The sequence below is a fragment of the Prosopis cineraria genome, unplaced genomic scaffold (genome assembly GCF_029017545.1).
Source record: "Prosopis cineraria cultivar Desert tree isolate PC_DT_omini unplaced genomic scaffold, ASM2901754v1 PC2, whole genome shotgun sequence".
NCBI classification, from domain to species: Eukaryota; Viridiplantae; Streptophyta; class Magnoliopsida; order Fabales; family Fabaceae; genus Prosopis; species Prosopis cineraria.
Genome location: NW_026555333.1, coordinates 38895837 through 38907993, shown reverse-complemented (window position 1 = coordinate 38907993; position 12157 = coordinate 38895837). Strand labels below are relative to the sequence as shown.

The 12157-nt window shown below is 35.7% G+C and overlaps 1 protein-coding gene across 1 annotated transcript; it reads right to left on the bottom strand.

Moving 5' to 3' along the window:
• Window positions 1–359: 359 nt before the first annotated feature.
• LOC129302515 (protein RRC1) lies at window positions 360–11947 on the bottom strand. Its single transcript, XM_054941456.1, has 18 exons — window positions 11793–11947; window positions 10712–10799; window positions 10500–10635; window positions 10277–10322; window positions 8221–8281; window positions 7960–8112; window positions 7469–7585; window positions 7215–7380; window positions 5925–6037; window positions 5744–5824; window positions 5030–5251; window positions 4796–4854; window positions 4556–4640; window positions 4298–4435; window positions 3678–3902; window positions 2795–3597; window positions 2172–2338; window positions 360–1093 (listed from the first exon to the last, which is right to left on the bottom strand). The coding sequence occupies exons 2-18, from the start codon at window positions 10784–10786 to the stop codon at window positions 807–809; spliced, it is 2934 nt and encodes a 977-aa protein (XP_054797431.1). The 5' UTR covers window positions 10787–10799; window positions 11793–11947; the 3' UTR covers window positions 360–806.
• Between the last annotated feature and the right edge of the window lie 210 nt (window positions 11948–12157).

The following is a 12157-nucleotide window of genomic DNA, read 5'->3' as shown; positions in this document are numbered from 1 at the left end:
ACTTTTTTTTTTGCTTTTACTCTATTGATTTGTGTGAAAATATTTGATATAGTTATATCATGATTTATAATCAAATGTAAAAATAAAAGTATATTTTTTTTATAATATATAAAAAAAACTGACTTCTTTCAAGTATATCTCCCATTTTTATAACATAAAAAAATAATTTTTTTTAAAATGTGTGAAATGATTAAAACTGTCCTATAAGGATCAGAGAGTAAGCTAGCAGGAAAGAGAATTTATTAACTCCGTACATTGCATGATCAATACTCAACCTGTACATGTAAAATATGTCATATAGTGGAAACCAAGTCGAATCTAAACGGTTAAGCTTGCAAATCACCCCACTAACAAAAGCATAAATTAACATGATCTCTGACTTGGTAAAAATTCACATTCTTAACACTGAACCCTACACACTTTAAATTCCTTCAAATTAAGGATTCAAATGAGTTTCAAGATTAGAACACTACAGCTGCTAGAAGCAAATGAAAAATGGGCAGTACCCCCATTGTATACGTAATTTTGAAGAAGCAAAGCAATGATTCATCGACCAAGATAACACCATAGTGAAGAATCTTGATAATACATCTGGCTAAAACTATAGGTCTACCCAAAACCAGGTTGATTCTCACCCCATGGGAAAACCATTCTTTTGAAATTGGCTCTGGTGACAATTTCCCAGCAGGCATTTCTTTCCTTCTTCATTCAAGCAGAGAAATGGCCGAAATCTCCCCATGACATTAAAAGGACTGACACCTGAGCAGTCTGAAACAAATTTGCAATTTAAGGTTATGTGGGATCTCTTATTTCACCCGTCTCCTCCGGTCCCTATCTCTGCCTCTCTCCCTTTCATGATCATCCCTCTCCCTGCTTCCACTTTTCTCTCGGTCCCTACCTCTATCGCTATCAAAATCGTAACTTCCTCTGTCTCTCTGTCTATCTCGGTCCCTGTCTGCATCATGTTCCCTCTCCCTGTCTCTGCCAGATGATCTTCGCTGTGGACTATGACTTCGACTATGGCTACGGTGGCGTTTTCTTGAGACATCATGTGAATCATCTCGCCTGTCCCTCCTCTCCGAAGATGTTCTTCCTGCAAATATGAAAAAAAAAAATAAAAATAAAATGTTCAACTGTCAGTCAGATAATAAGGAAAAAATAAATTATGTTAATTTTATTTCAGGCTTTATCTGGATTTTAGAACATTTGGCATATCCACCTAATAGGATAAGGTTTGTTGTTAGAACATTTGGCATATGGCATGTTAAAATTGAACAGGTTCATGCTGTTTTAACTCTAAATAACTTACAGGAAATTTCAAATTTAATCACCCCGATATCAACTAAACTTTACAGAACCCAATCACTTTTGCATGGAAAATGACAATTAGGAACACCATGAGAACATTAATGACAATTATAGACTATGAATTATGGAAATCCCAATAACAGACCATAGTCCTCACTTGAAATTAAAAAAAAAAATGCAAATAGTTAATTGAAAAATCTACTAACTACATTTGAAATTATTTGTAACATCAGTTGGGAAATTTTTATTGTCAATACATAGATAAACCAACTGAAAAATTAAGTAAATATATTTTGAATTATTTGTAACGTTAGTTGAGAATTTACAAGAATCAACTATGAATCGCAAGTCAATTATTTATGATTTTTTTTTTTAACTATCAACGTACAAATAAATTGCTTAAGAAATCTATTAAATTCACTTAGAATTATTTGTAATGTCAGCTTGAAATTTATAGTAGTTAGTTGTGAATTGCAAGCTAAACATTTGTGATTTTTTGATATTGTTTGGCAAATTAACACAAGATAGTTGAGAATTTTTGTAACGCTAGTTGGGAATTTACTAAAATCCCAAGGGCTGTGGTCTGTTATTGACATTTCAATAATTTATGACTTGTAATTGTCATTGATGTTTTTATGGGGTCCCTAATTGTCATTTTCCTGCTTTTGCATGACTTCTAAGCCAGGAGCCACGGCTTCTGACTGCCTTGGCAACACAGTAAAATCTTGAGTGGCTATAAGTAAATTTAAACCGTTGCATAGTGTCCAACAAGGGTCAGATCAGACCCGGACACAGCTCCTTTTTTTAATGTCGTTGCTTTATGGCTCTAAACGAGAGGCTAGGTTAGGGGAGAAAGAACTTACTACTTCCTTGACCATCTTCTCCAGAATCTGATAATCCAAACTCTGCTTGCAGCCGTTTCCTGTGCAGTGAGACTTTTCTCTCAATTTCCTCTAAATTTTTTATTCCCCTCTCTTCAAGAGACTCCCGGTATTCAATTAAAGCAACTTCTAGCCGTCTCAACTTCTGCCTGTATAGCAACCATGGTAAATGAGCAACACAAAACAAACCTGAGAAGAAACATTACCTTTAAAAAAGTCTTTTGAAAAAAAAGGGAAAATAATATTACTTATTCTCAAAGTGATATTCTTAGGATTCTTCAAGCAATAATGACATCAAACATTCATAATCAGCACAAGTATTTGCTACTGTAAAACAAATGTCCAGTGCGTGCACGAAGAAAGAACCAAAAGGATGAACCCAATTCTACATTCTAATTCAATTTGATTTCTTCCCGAACAGCCTGCTTAATTATTATAGAAATTTACTTATAGTACCATTCTTTGATTAGTCAACAATAACAAATTAAAATCCAAAGTCTGCATCTGCTGGCAGAACAAATTGGATGATATCAATTCCAAAGACAACATATCTACCACTGGAATTATAGAATAGGACAGCAAAATGAGATGAAGTGATATACAACCTCAATTCTTCATTCATTCCACCATCAGCTGGCACGGAAATGCTTGTATCAGCAGCAGACTCCAGCTCATCTGCCTTAATAGTACCATCACCAGCATTCTCACTACCAGAAGATGAATAGCTTAATCCCAAACCCTTCCCATGACCCTTTTGTTCATCATCACTATCATCATCCTCTCGAGCCCATTTAGAGGCTGGCAAAACTGGATCATTCCTTTCTTTCCTTGCGAAGGCTTTCAATTCAGGGTGTGGAATGGGCAAAGTTTGTGCGACAGATACTAAGCCTTTGGCTTGTGAGGGTAAATCATCTTCCCCATAATGATCCCATTCAGAGAAACCCACTGGTTCAGGCTCAATGCTTGTTTCTCTCCGATTACTTGAATATCTCCCAGAACTTGGTTGGTTCTGAGCATATTTCAATTCATCATCTAACTCATAACCCCTTTGCTTTTCTGCCTCCTCCAGGCTAAGCAACCGTGCAACCATCATTTCCCTACCGCCCACAAGTGACAATCCATTGTGTCGACATCGTCTTTCCAGCTCAGCAAGAGGAAGAGACATTAGCTCCTTCATTGCAGCTCCTCGGCCCATTGCCAATGCAGAATCTTGGTTGCTCTTGCTGCCATCAACTGTATCTTCAGAATGTATATTTTTCTCAATTTCAGGTGCATCACCACAGATGGAATGAAAGAGTGTAACACCAGAATTCCCAGATCGAATAAATGTGGCTCGTAAGCCATTCACATAAGCATCAGAAAAAAGAAACCAATCTGCCCACACTTGCAGAACTTTTAGCACTCGTTCCTGAAATATTTCAGCCAAAGATCACATTATACACAAGGATAACCATCCATTATATTGGCAGTCAAAGCTTTCCAACCTACCTTTAGGGCCTCAGCAGTAATACGTCCTGTTATGCTACGATACAAGTCATTAAAACTCTCCATTATGTCAGGCAATGTTGCTTCAAACTTGGTGCGATATGCAGAAGCATTTCTTACTGGAGCACTACTGTTATGAAGAACATCAGAGACGAGCATAAGCCTTGCAACTTTAGTTGGAATAGGGGTTTCTTTAAGTGTCAAGGATTCTGTTAAGACTTCAACTATCTGCAATTGGGGGGAAAAAACCAGAGAAATTAAAATGTATCAGGAAGAACTATTACATGATGACCCCCAAAAAAAAAAAAAAGGAAATATATTTAGTGATAGCATGGAAATAAAATCTGGATGAAAACATCCTTCGGTTGTGGGGTACAACCCCTCATCCTTTCTAAAAACAATACATGTGCATAGGAAATTTAAGTCAGCAAAGCAACCAAGGTAAAGAATGGCATAAATTAAAACATACAAATAGCAGGAGCACAGTCAGGCAACATGAACTATAGTGCTAAGATCAGAAAGCTACATCATACATCAAGAACAATGCTGCGACAAATCTATTGATTTTGTACCCACAATGTCACATTTAGGGAGGCATTCAAGCACCAAAATAACATCTATACCTCTCCAGCTGCATCAGCATTATCCAAAGCAAACCCCATAGCTTCTTTTATTTGACTCCTTTCTAATGTTAAAGCACGCAACATATCCTCAAATTCATCCCTTTGTGCATCTGTTAGTGTTCTTTCAGGTTCCACACGCTGTTAATCAATTAGAGAAGTTATGCAAACATGAGTTGACTGACAGATAGTGCAGAGAAATTATTTTTTTTTTGGCAAGGAAATTAAATTTATTTTTCTTGCAAATACAAATAAGAGTACCCTGCTTCTTCCGGCTGCATGTGTGGAACCAGACTCCTTTTCATGTTCTGGACTTTTTGCAGAGGGCAATGATGGAGGAATCCATCTGATGAAACAAATATAATGTTTTATTTGTAGTTAATAAGAGCAGTCACCTAATCCTTTATCGCAATCCACTGATAATTTGATTTACTGTTGTTTCATGATGTTAAACAAAACTTCAAATAACCACAGAAAGAAGCGGGGAAACTAGGAAAGTACCTTCCACTACCAGTTATCATAATGAAGGGTTCTGTCCGCCATCTTTGAAGAGTGTCACCCTGCATTGCAAGGAAATTAAGCACATCAACTAAAAATGCTCAAACACTCATTTTGCTAGAATGATGGCTATACCATTTTTTCCCTTTACTTCTTTCAAGCTAGATAATACTCAGTGTCGAATGAATCTTTGTTAATCAAAGAGAAAATTGAATCCAAACAAGAACAAAAATGCACCTGAGCAAATGAGTATAGTCTCCAAACATAGTAAGTATGTTCCTTGGAGCCAAGCTCAAACAAGAAATTGAAAAGAGGATTGCCACGGCCCCTCTCCATAATGGCTTGTTCAAAAGCACATCCTCCATCCAAAACATACAAAGCCATGGTATCAATCACATGCCTTAAATGCTCATCTTCAGGAGGCGTCACCATTATGTCAGGAACATTAGGGGTAAGAACCTACAACAAAATTAAAACATTAGCAAGAAATACATTGAAGGGTTGGAGGAATAATGCTTCAATAAGAACTGAAAATTCACAGATGTCAGAGCCCAAGGCATTTTGCCCATGTGAGATTGCTGTGGATCTCTGCTTATATTGAAACAGCTTATTTTCAAAGAGAGTTTCTGAAAAAGTGCTGCGAGGGAGCATTTTGTGTTTGGTAAAATCACTCAATAAGAACTTTTATCCCAACTTAAAAATCAATGTGTTCTTAGAATTCTTTTCGGGAAAAAAGTGCCTTTATTACATGTCAAATCACCTTGAAAGGCATTTTGATTTTGTATCAGAGGTTTGAGAAAAATAATTGGGGATGGTAATGATAAATAATGATTGAGTGGGAGTATGACAACTTCAGAAAAACCCTCATTGCCTCCAGCAAGAAGTATGAGAAGCATGAGAAAGAGTCTATTAGTTTGGATAAATGCTGCCAACTAAAAGCATTGAACTAACCAGTTCAGAGTTCTGATTGGGCACAGAAGTTACTGGAGGACCTGAAGGACCAGATGGACCAGACAAGATCACAGTTGCACCCTGCCAATTCAAAAGTACAAAATATCAGACAACACTTTAAGAAAATGTAACATGAATTAGTAATCAAATCATCCTTTTAAACGAAAGATAGCAACAATACCTCCTTACTCCTAATGGCCATATGTCCTGGTGGGGGTGCCGGCAGTGCTTGTGATGGGAGGGCAACAGACTTGCCCCACCCAATTTTCAATTCATACTCATAGACCACAACCCCTGCAAAAAAAGAAAAAAAAAAAGAAAAAAGAAAAAAAAATTCCTGAGTCTTTTGCGTTTAGACATTCCACACATAAAATTACTCTCTCACAGGCAAACAGATAATATGATTTATGAACATGCATAAGAAGCTAAATCATTTAGTTATAAAATTAAAGCAATCACCTCATATCTTATGTTCACATACTAGCTTCCTAAAACATATTCCCCCTCAGTTTAATATTACAAGGCACTCTTAACTGAATTACACCCTAATGAGTTAGTTAATTGTCTTTAAAATTACACACTATTTTCATATTTACCTTTATTTAATTGGGTCTCTCAATTAGAAAAACTTATTAATTACACCCCTTAACTAAGGATATTTTTTCAAAAAACCACATTAATTGCACCTTAAAAGACCCAAAATGCCTTTTATCTTTGAATATGTTGCTGTGAAAAAAATGTCTTATATTATTGAAAGGAGAGAGTAGACTGAATAATCTACTCAGACATCATTCAAAAGTTGCAGAAAGAAATAAATTCATAACACATTGCACAGGACAGGGGAGTGATACAGGCTCCTGTTACTTCAGCTTGTGTGGTTTTCAAGTTCAGCAGAGATGCTGGTCTTCAATCCTTTAGCCTGGGTATTTATGATGCTTCTGGCAACACTGAACCAAAGCTATCTTCACGTACCCTAAAAACTTAGATCCTCTGCTATGCCCCCTTAGAAGCAAGCAAATGATACCATTAACTACTTCCAAAAAAGTGCACCACAAAACTATCATCTAGAGATCATTTACTACTTCGAATAGCAAGCATTCCTCCAGTACCCAGCACAGCCAATTTCATCCTTACAAGCCCAATCAATGATTACGTTAAATAACACAAGTCTTTATCCTTTTGTTCTACAATAATTCTACAGCTCTCGTTGTCCATCTCCAAAGAATGAGTACCGTTCAATAACAATAGTCACACAGCAGCAAATCACACACAACTCTGGAAAATTATTTTTTAATGGACTTCAATGTTTTCACCTTCAATAAGTTATGTGGTAAATATTTTTTGGAAAAAAGTAATAATTTAAATTCAAATTTCATGGTAGAAGTAACTGGTATATACATAATAAATACAGCATTTACTTGAGAGAAAAAAAAATTCCTGCAATTTTCAACTACACCAAAGAGAATCAAACCTTGCATTTCATCTTTAGCAGCCTGTCCATCAGCTCTATTCATGAAAGCTACAAAGCCACAGTTTCTTTGCCGCCTTCGTTCCTCCTCTGTCCTAGGCCACATTATCTTCACACTAGCAATGGGTCCAAATCTTCCGAAAGTTCGGAGGAGAAAATTTTCATCAACCTAGAATTAAGGGAAATGCCAAAATGAGATTTAAACGTCCCATTTTTAATAGCAAAACAAAACTTAATAATGCAGGGAGACAAACAACCTTTGGAGAGAGATTTCCAACGTATAGATTTGTAGTTTGTGGATCACCATCATCAAATGATCCTGGCAGTTTTCCACTTGGATCAAAGTCATCAGGCAGTTCATCAAAGCGACTAATCTGTAGGGGAGGGGGGAAAGGTATCATTTGAAAAGAATATATTCATTGGACAAAATATCTTCACAATATGCACTTAATACAAGGATAGGTTGGTTATGCGTTTATAGTCAATGAGGTTATATGTCTCATGACATTAGAAAGATAATTAAAGAAATGCACAAGCAATATAACAGTGTGATATGCATGGTAAATTCATCATATACTTATAGTGGTCTTACAATCTTATTCAAAAGCTTTACCAGATGATATGGTGATAAACATGCTTGCAATAATGTAGTTTTATACAGTATACATTTCAAGATACAATGAAAAATATTTAACTAAAAGCACTTATATGCAAATAAATAAACTTGTAAGGAAAAAGTAACACTTACAGAAGAATGTTCTGTGCTGCGCCCATCACGCCAATGTTCACGTTCTTGATTTCGCCTCTCCCTCATTTCTTGCTCATGTTTTAACTCCTCCATAAAATTATCTATGTTCCGTGACTTACCTTTCTCCTTCTCCTTAGGCTTCTCCTCCTCTTTCTAGTATAATGCAAAATCATAAGATCTAGTGTCTTGAAATGGTGCATCTTTAAAATGAAAAGAACAAAAATATTATTTCAGAGATGATAACTTTAAAGCAATACTGACTTTCTTATCAGAGTCTTTTCCCTTGGTTGCCAAAGGAGGGGGTATAAAAGATGGAACATACCTGCAAAGATATATCAAGTATGAAAAGCCATACTCATTTTATGTCAGACTAATCATGGGAAACACACACACACACACACACACACACACACATCGAAATGAAATACAATTCCCAAAGGGTTCTCAAAGACAGTCACATTTAATAATTTGTGGCTTCTCATTTCCACTGAGCAATTCAAAAAACTACTGCACGTGACACTAATTTTCATCCCAACTGATGATTTCAGTTCAGGAAGTTGTATTCTTTTTGGTGGATGCTTAATTTCATGAAAAAGCAAAAGGTTGGACGTCGCTGCTGGGTCACATACAAGCCAAGTATGATGGAATAGCATTAGCAACCACTGAACTTGTGCGGTTGGAAAAGTTACTTGGAGAATTGAGGTTTGGAAAAGTAGGTAACCAGGCAACCCTACTTGTTGCCTCAATCTAAGTTTTTTACAAGGGGACTAAGCACAAAGAAGTTGACAGTCTCTTCATCATAGAAAAATGACAGGATACATTACAGCTAGATTTTTCATCAAGTCATTCAACATCTGTGCATCACCTATACCTACAACAAGCTTGATGTAAGTGTATGCTCCAAGCCTCCAACTTGAGGGGAGTCAGAATAGGTGTGCAAAAGATGTATTCCATCTATACCACCACAGAAGGTGTAAGTTCTACTTTGCTTCACATTTAATGAAGGGTTTTTAACTCTGAAAACCCAAAGTTTTACATCAGTACAGTATTATGACCAACATACATTCTCAAACCACAATTTCCCTCTTTTATTCCTAGGTTCAAATTGTGTGTATAAAATACTGTTATATTTACAAGAGTTGTATTAAATATGTAATAAAGAATTATATATATACTTCTAGATTAGATGTAGGCTGCAGAGAAAGCAGCTTAACCTGAAAACTTCAAAAAGGAAGACATGACTATTTAAAACAAAAAATTCTGACAGGGCATACTGTCATAAAATGCTTTTCAAGTATTAGATTCTATCATACTATCTTTCTTTTCTTTTATTTCTTTACAAGTATTGTGTACCACAATTAGGTGCCCCGGAAAAGTAAAAAATTATATGAATCCCCACACACACACACACGCACACACACAATGATCCAAAATAGGAAGTAAATAAGCAAGAAATCCAACTTCTAATTTATCAGAGAAAAAGCTTTCCACAAAATGTCTCCAATAAGTGGAGCAAAAATAACGGTGCAGAGTATAACTCTATTTATTAGAGTAAGGAAATATTACAAGGAAGTAGGATAACATATTATCAACAAAGATAAAACAGAATGAAAACCACCAAACCAAGCAAACAGTACTACCACCCCCCACATGCAGGCGCACAAGCAGACTCCATATTGTCTCAGTATACCTCGCCATTTGGCATGATCTTGTAATTTAATTTCCACAATTTAAAACTACTCATATTCACCCGAAATTGGGATAATGTTCCTAGACACAAGTTCAATGCAGAAAATAATAATAAAACAAAGGAAACTTCTCATGGCCATTTTAAATACGAACAGCTTACTATACGTCCATACATATGAAGTTCTTGCTTTTTGAGAAATAACGTGTTAAAGTTGATAATGTCGTGGTGGTGGTGCTGTTGTTGTAAAGTGTTAAAGTTGGTCGGACAAGAACAAATCTGGAAAGTAGATTACATATTTCTAAACAAGTTTTTCTTTTCTGCAATCATAACACATCACATGCTTAATAGAGTTGGAGGAAATCAGGAAACTACATCTTACAGAATGATTTTCCAAACCCAGAAATCAACATACCAGTAACACTAGGCTCCTCCATATATTTCTTTAAATTACGTTACTTGCACAATCAAATGTGTCACTATTGATTTAAACTAACTGAACTATACATTATATAATGTCTACATGTTTAAACCTAATGAACATAAATCTGTATCGGGAAGACATGTTCCCATGTATGATACCTGATGACAATAGCATAGCAACATGGTTAATCAAAAGCATTTATTTACCTACTTCCCTTCTTTGGACCAGAAACCCCATCTTTGGACTTTTCACCTGCCATCCGCGAATGAATAAAAAAGTTCCATACTTTTATTAATGTTATCCGAAATAATAGCAAAACTAATATTTATCCATAACATGAAAATATCTATAATCAAGATTTCAGAATGCGGGCAGAAATGGCATAAATGGGAGGGGTGAAACAGTACAGAATTTATCAGTCATACCAACCTTCAGAATCTGCTTTTACTTTTTCATTGGGATTAATTGTTCCTCCTCGAACGAAAGCCTTTGATCCAGGAGTGCTATCACCTTGAAATGACTCAACAAACTCAGCATATAAACGTGCGGTTTCATCTTCTGCTCTCTGCAGGAGCCAAAACACATTAGATAGTTAAAATTGTCTTTCCTGATAAGCCCTAAATTAGGTTCACAAGCATTACCTTCTTCTTTGCCTCTTCTTCTTCCCTGTGCTTTTGGAATGGTGTTTTTTTCCGTGTAATGGAGAAGGAACTCATCTTTGCATAGGTCCTGAAACAATGATAGGAATTTAATACATTGTGCAACCTCAAACAGAATTCTGATGTGAAATTATGCAGCATTCAGTTATGAAAATGTTCCAATTTTTCGTCATTATTTTCTTTGTCTAGAGTCAACTCTTATTTTATTTTTCTTTAATCATGTGTGATCGGCAATAAATTAATTAAAAAAAATTGTGTTGCAAACAAATGAGTGCAGGGAAAACACAATTCCAATTGAGACAATTCTCCAGACAAACGAAGTAATAGAGAGATGAATGACAATTACTAACTGCTCACTACTATAAAGGCCTAACCTAGGTAAGCATTCCAAAAAAATGTTAATCACAAAGAGTTGAGGTTACACAATCCTCCTAATGTTCAATCGCTGCTTTCTCCACAAAGGAGCCTGAACTAAGAATAACTAGAAAAAATTGCTTATTAAACCAGCTATAGGACACAGGACTGAACCAAGGTACCAAACTTCCACAATTCCCAGAAATCACAAACTTTCCTTCAACTGCCGACCAAAGATATAAAGTCTATACACAAAATTCCATTAACAATGAATTACCCAATACAAATATTTCCTCGAAATAACCACCCGACACCATTTATTCATCCCAACTCCAAAGAAACACAAAAAAAGTAGGGACATAGCGAAATGATTTAGTTAAAAAAAAAACTGAGAATTGAAAACGTATTAAAAAATAACGAGAAATTGTATCCCAACCACAAATTAATTCAGTAACCAGTAGAGTAGCTGGTACTTGAATCCAAAGGAGTAAACGAATGGGGAAATATTGAAGTAATGCCCAACCAAAATCAGAACATGAAAACTTCCGAGGGGGCAACAACAACCTCAGCAAGTGTGAGAGAAAAAAAATAGAGAAATCGTACAAAAGCTAATGAATAATCGGAAGACATTCTCGCAATTGTACGAAACAAAGGAAACGAAATTAGTATTTGCAGACTCATTAGATGCATAACCCACAGAAGTATGAACCTTGGGAATCGATGGACGAAGTGAGAGATTTGACGGAGGTGGAAAACCGGGGGTGTGAGAGATGGGGAAAGCGCACCTGGGCTTTGTCCCTCCGCACCGTTTGGGTTTTGTTCGTCGTCGGGTCGGAAGCAAAGCAAAGCCGAAGAATAACAAGCAGTCCGGCTTACTGTGGCGCGGTCCATTCTAATAAAAGTATTTAATAATTAATATTTACTCCTTCATAAAAAATTAGAAAAAACATAATCTTTCATCTATATAATTTTATTAAATTTACTTTTAATTCCTATCATTTATTTTTAGTGTTTTCATTTATTATAACATTAAAAATATTAAAATTATAAAGACTTAAATAATAAATATTATTC

Excerpts from the sequence above, each read along its gene's own strand:
- LOC129302515 (XM_054941456.1), bottom strand. The coding sequence starts at position 10,786 with ATGAGTTCCTTCTCCATTACACGGAAAAAAACACCATTCCAAAAGCAC. Across the intron at positions 8,282-10,276 it reads GGTCCAAAGAAGGGAAGTAG|GTATGTTCCATCTTTTATAC; the intron begins GTAAATAAATGC and ends ATATCTTTGCAG. Across the intron at positions 6,038-7,214 it reads TGCTAAAGATGAAATGCAAG|GGGTTGTGGTCTATGAGTAT; the intron begins GTTTGATTCTCT and ends CTTTTTTTGCAG.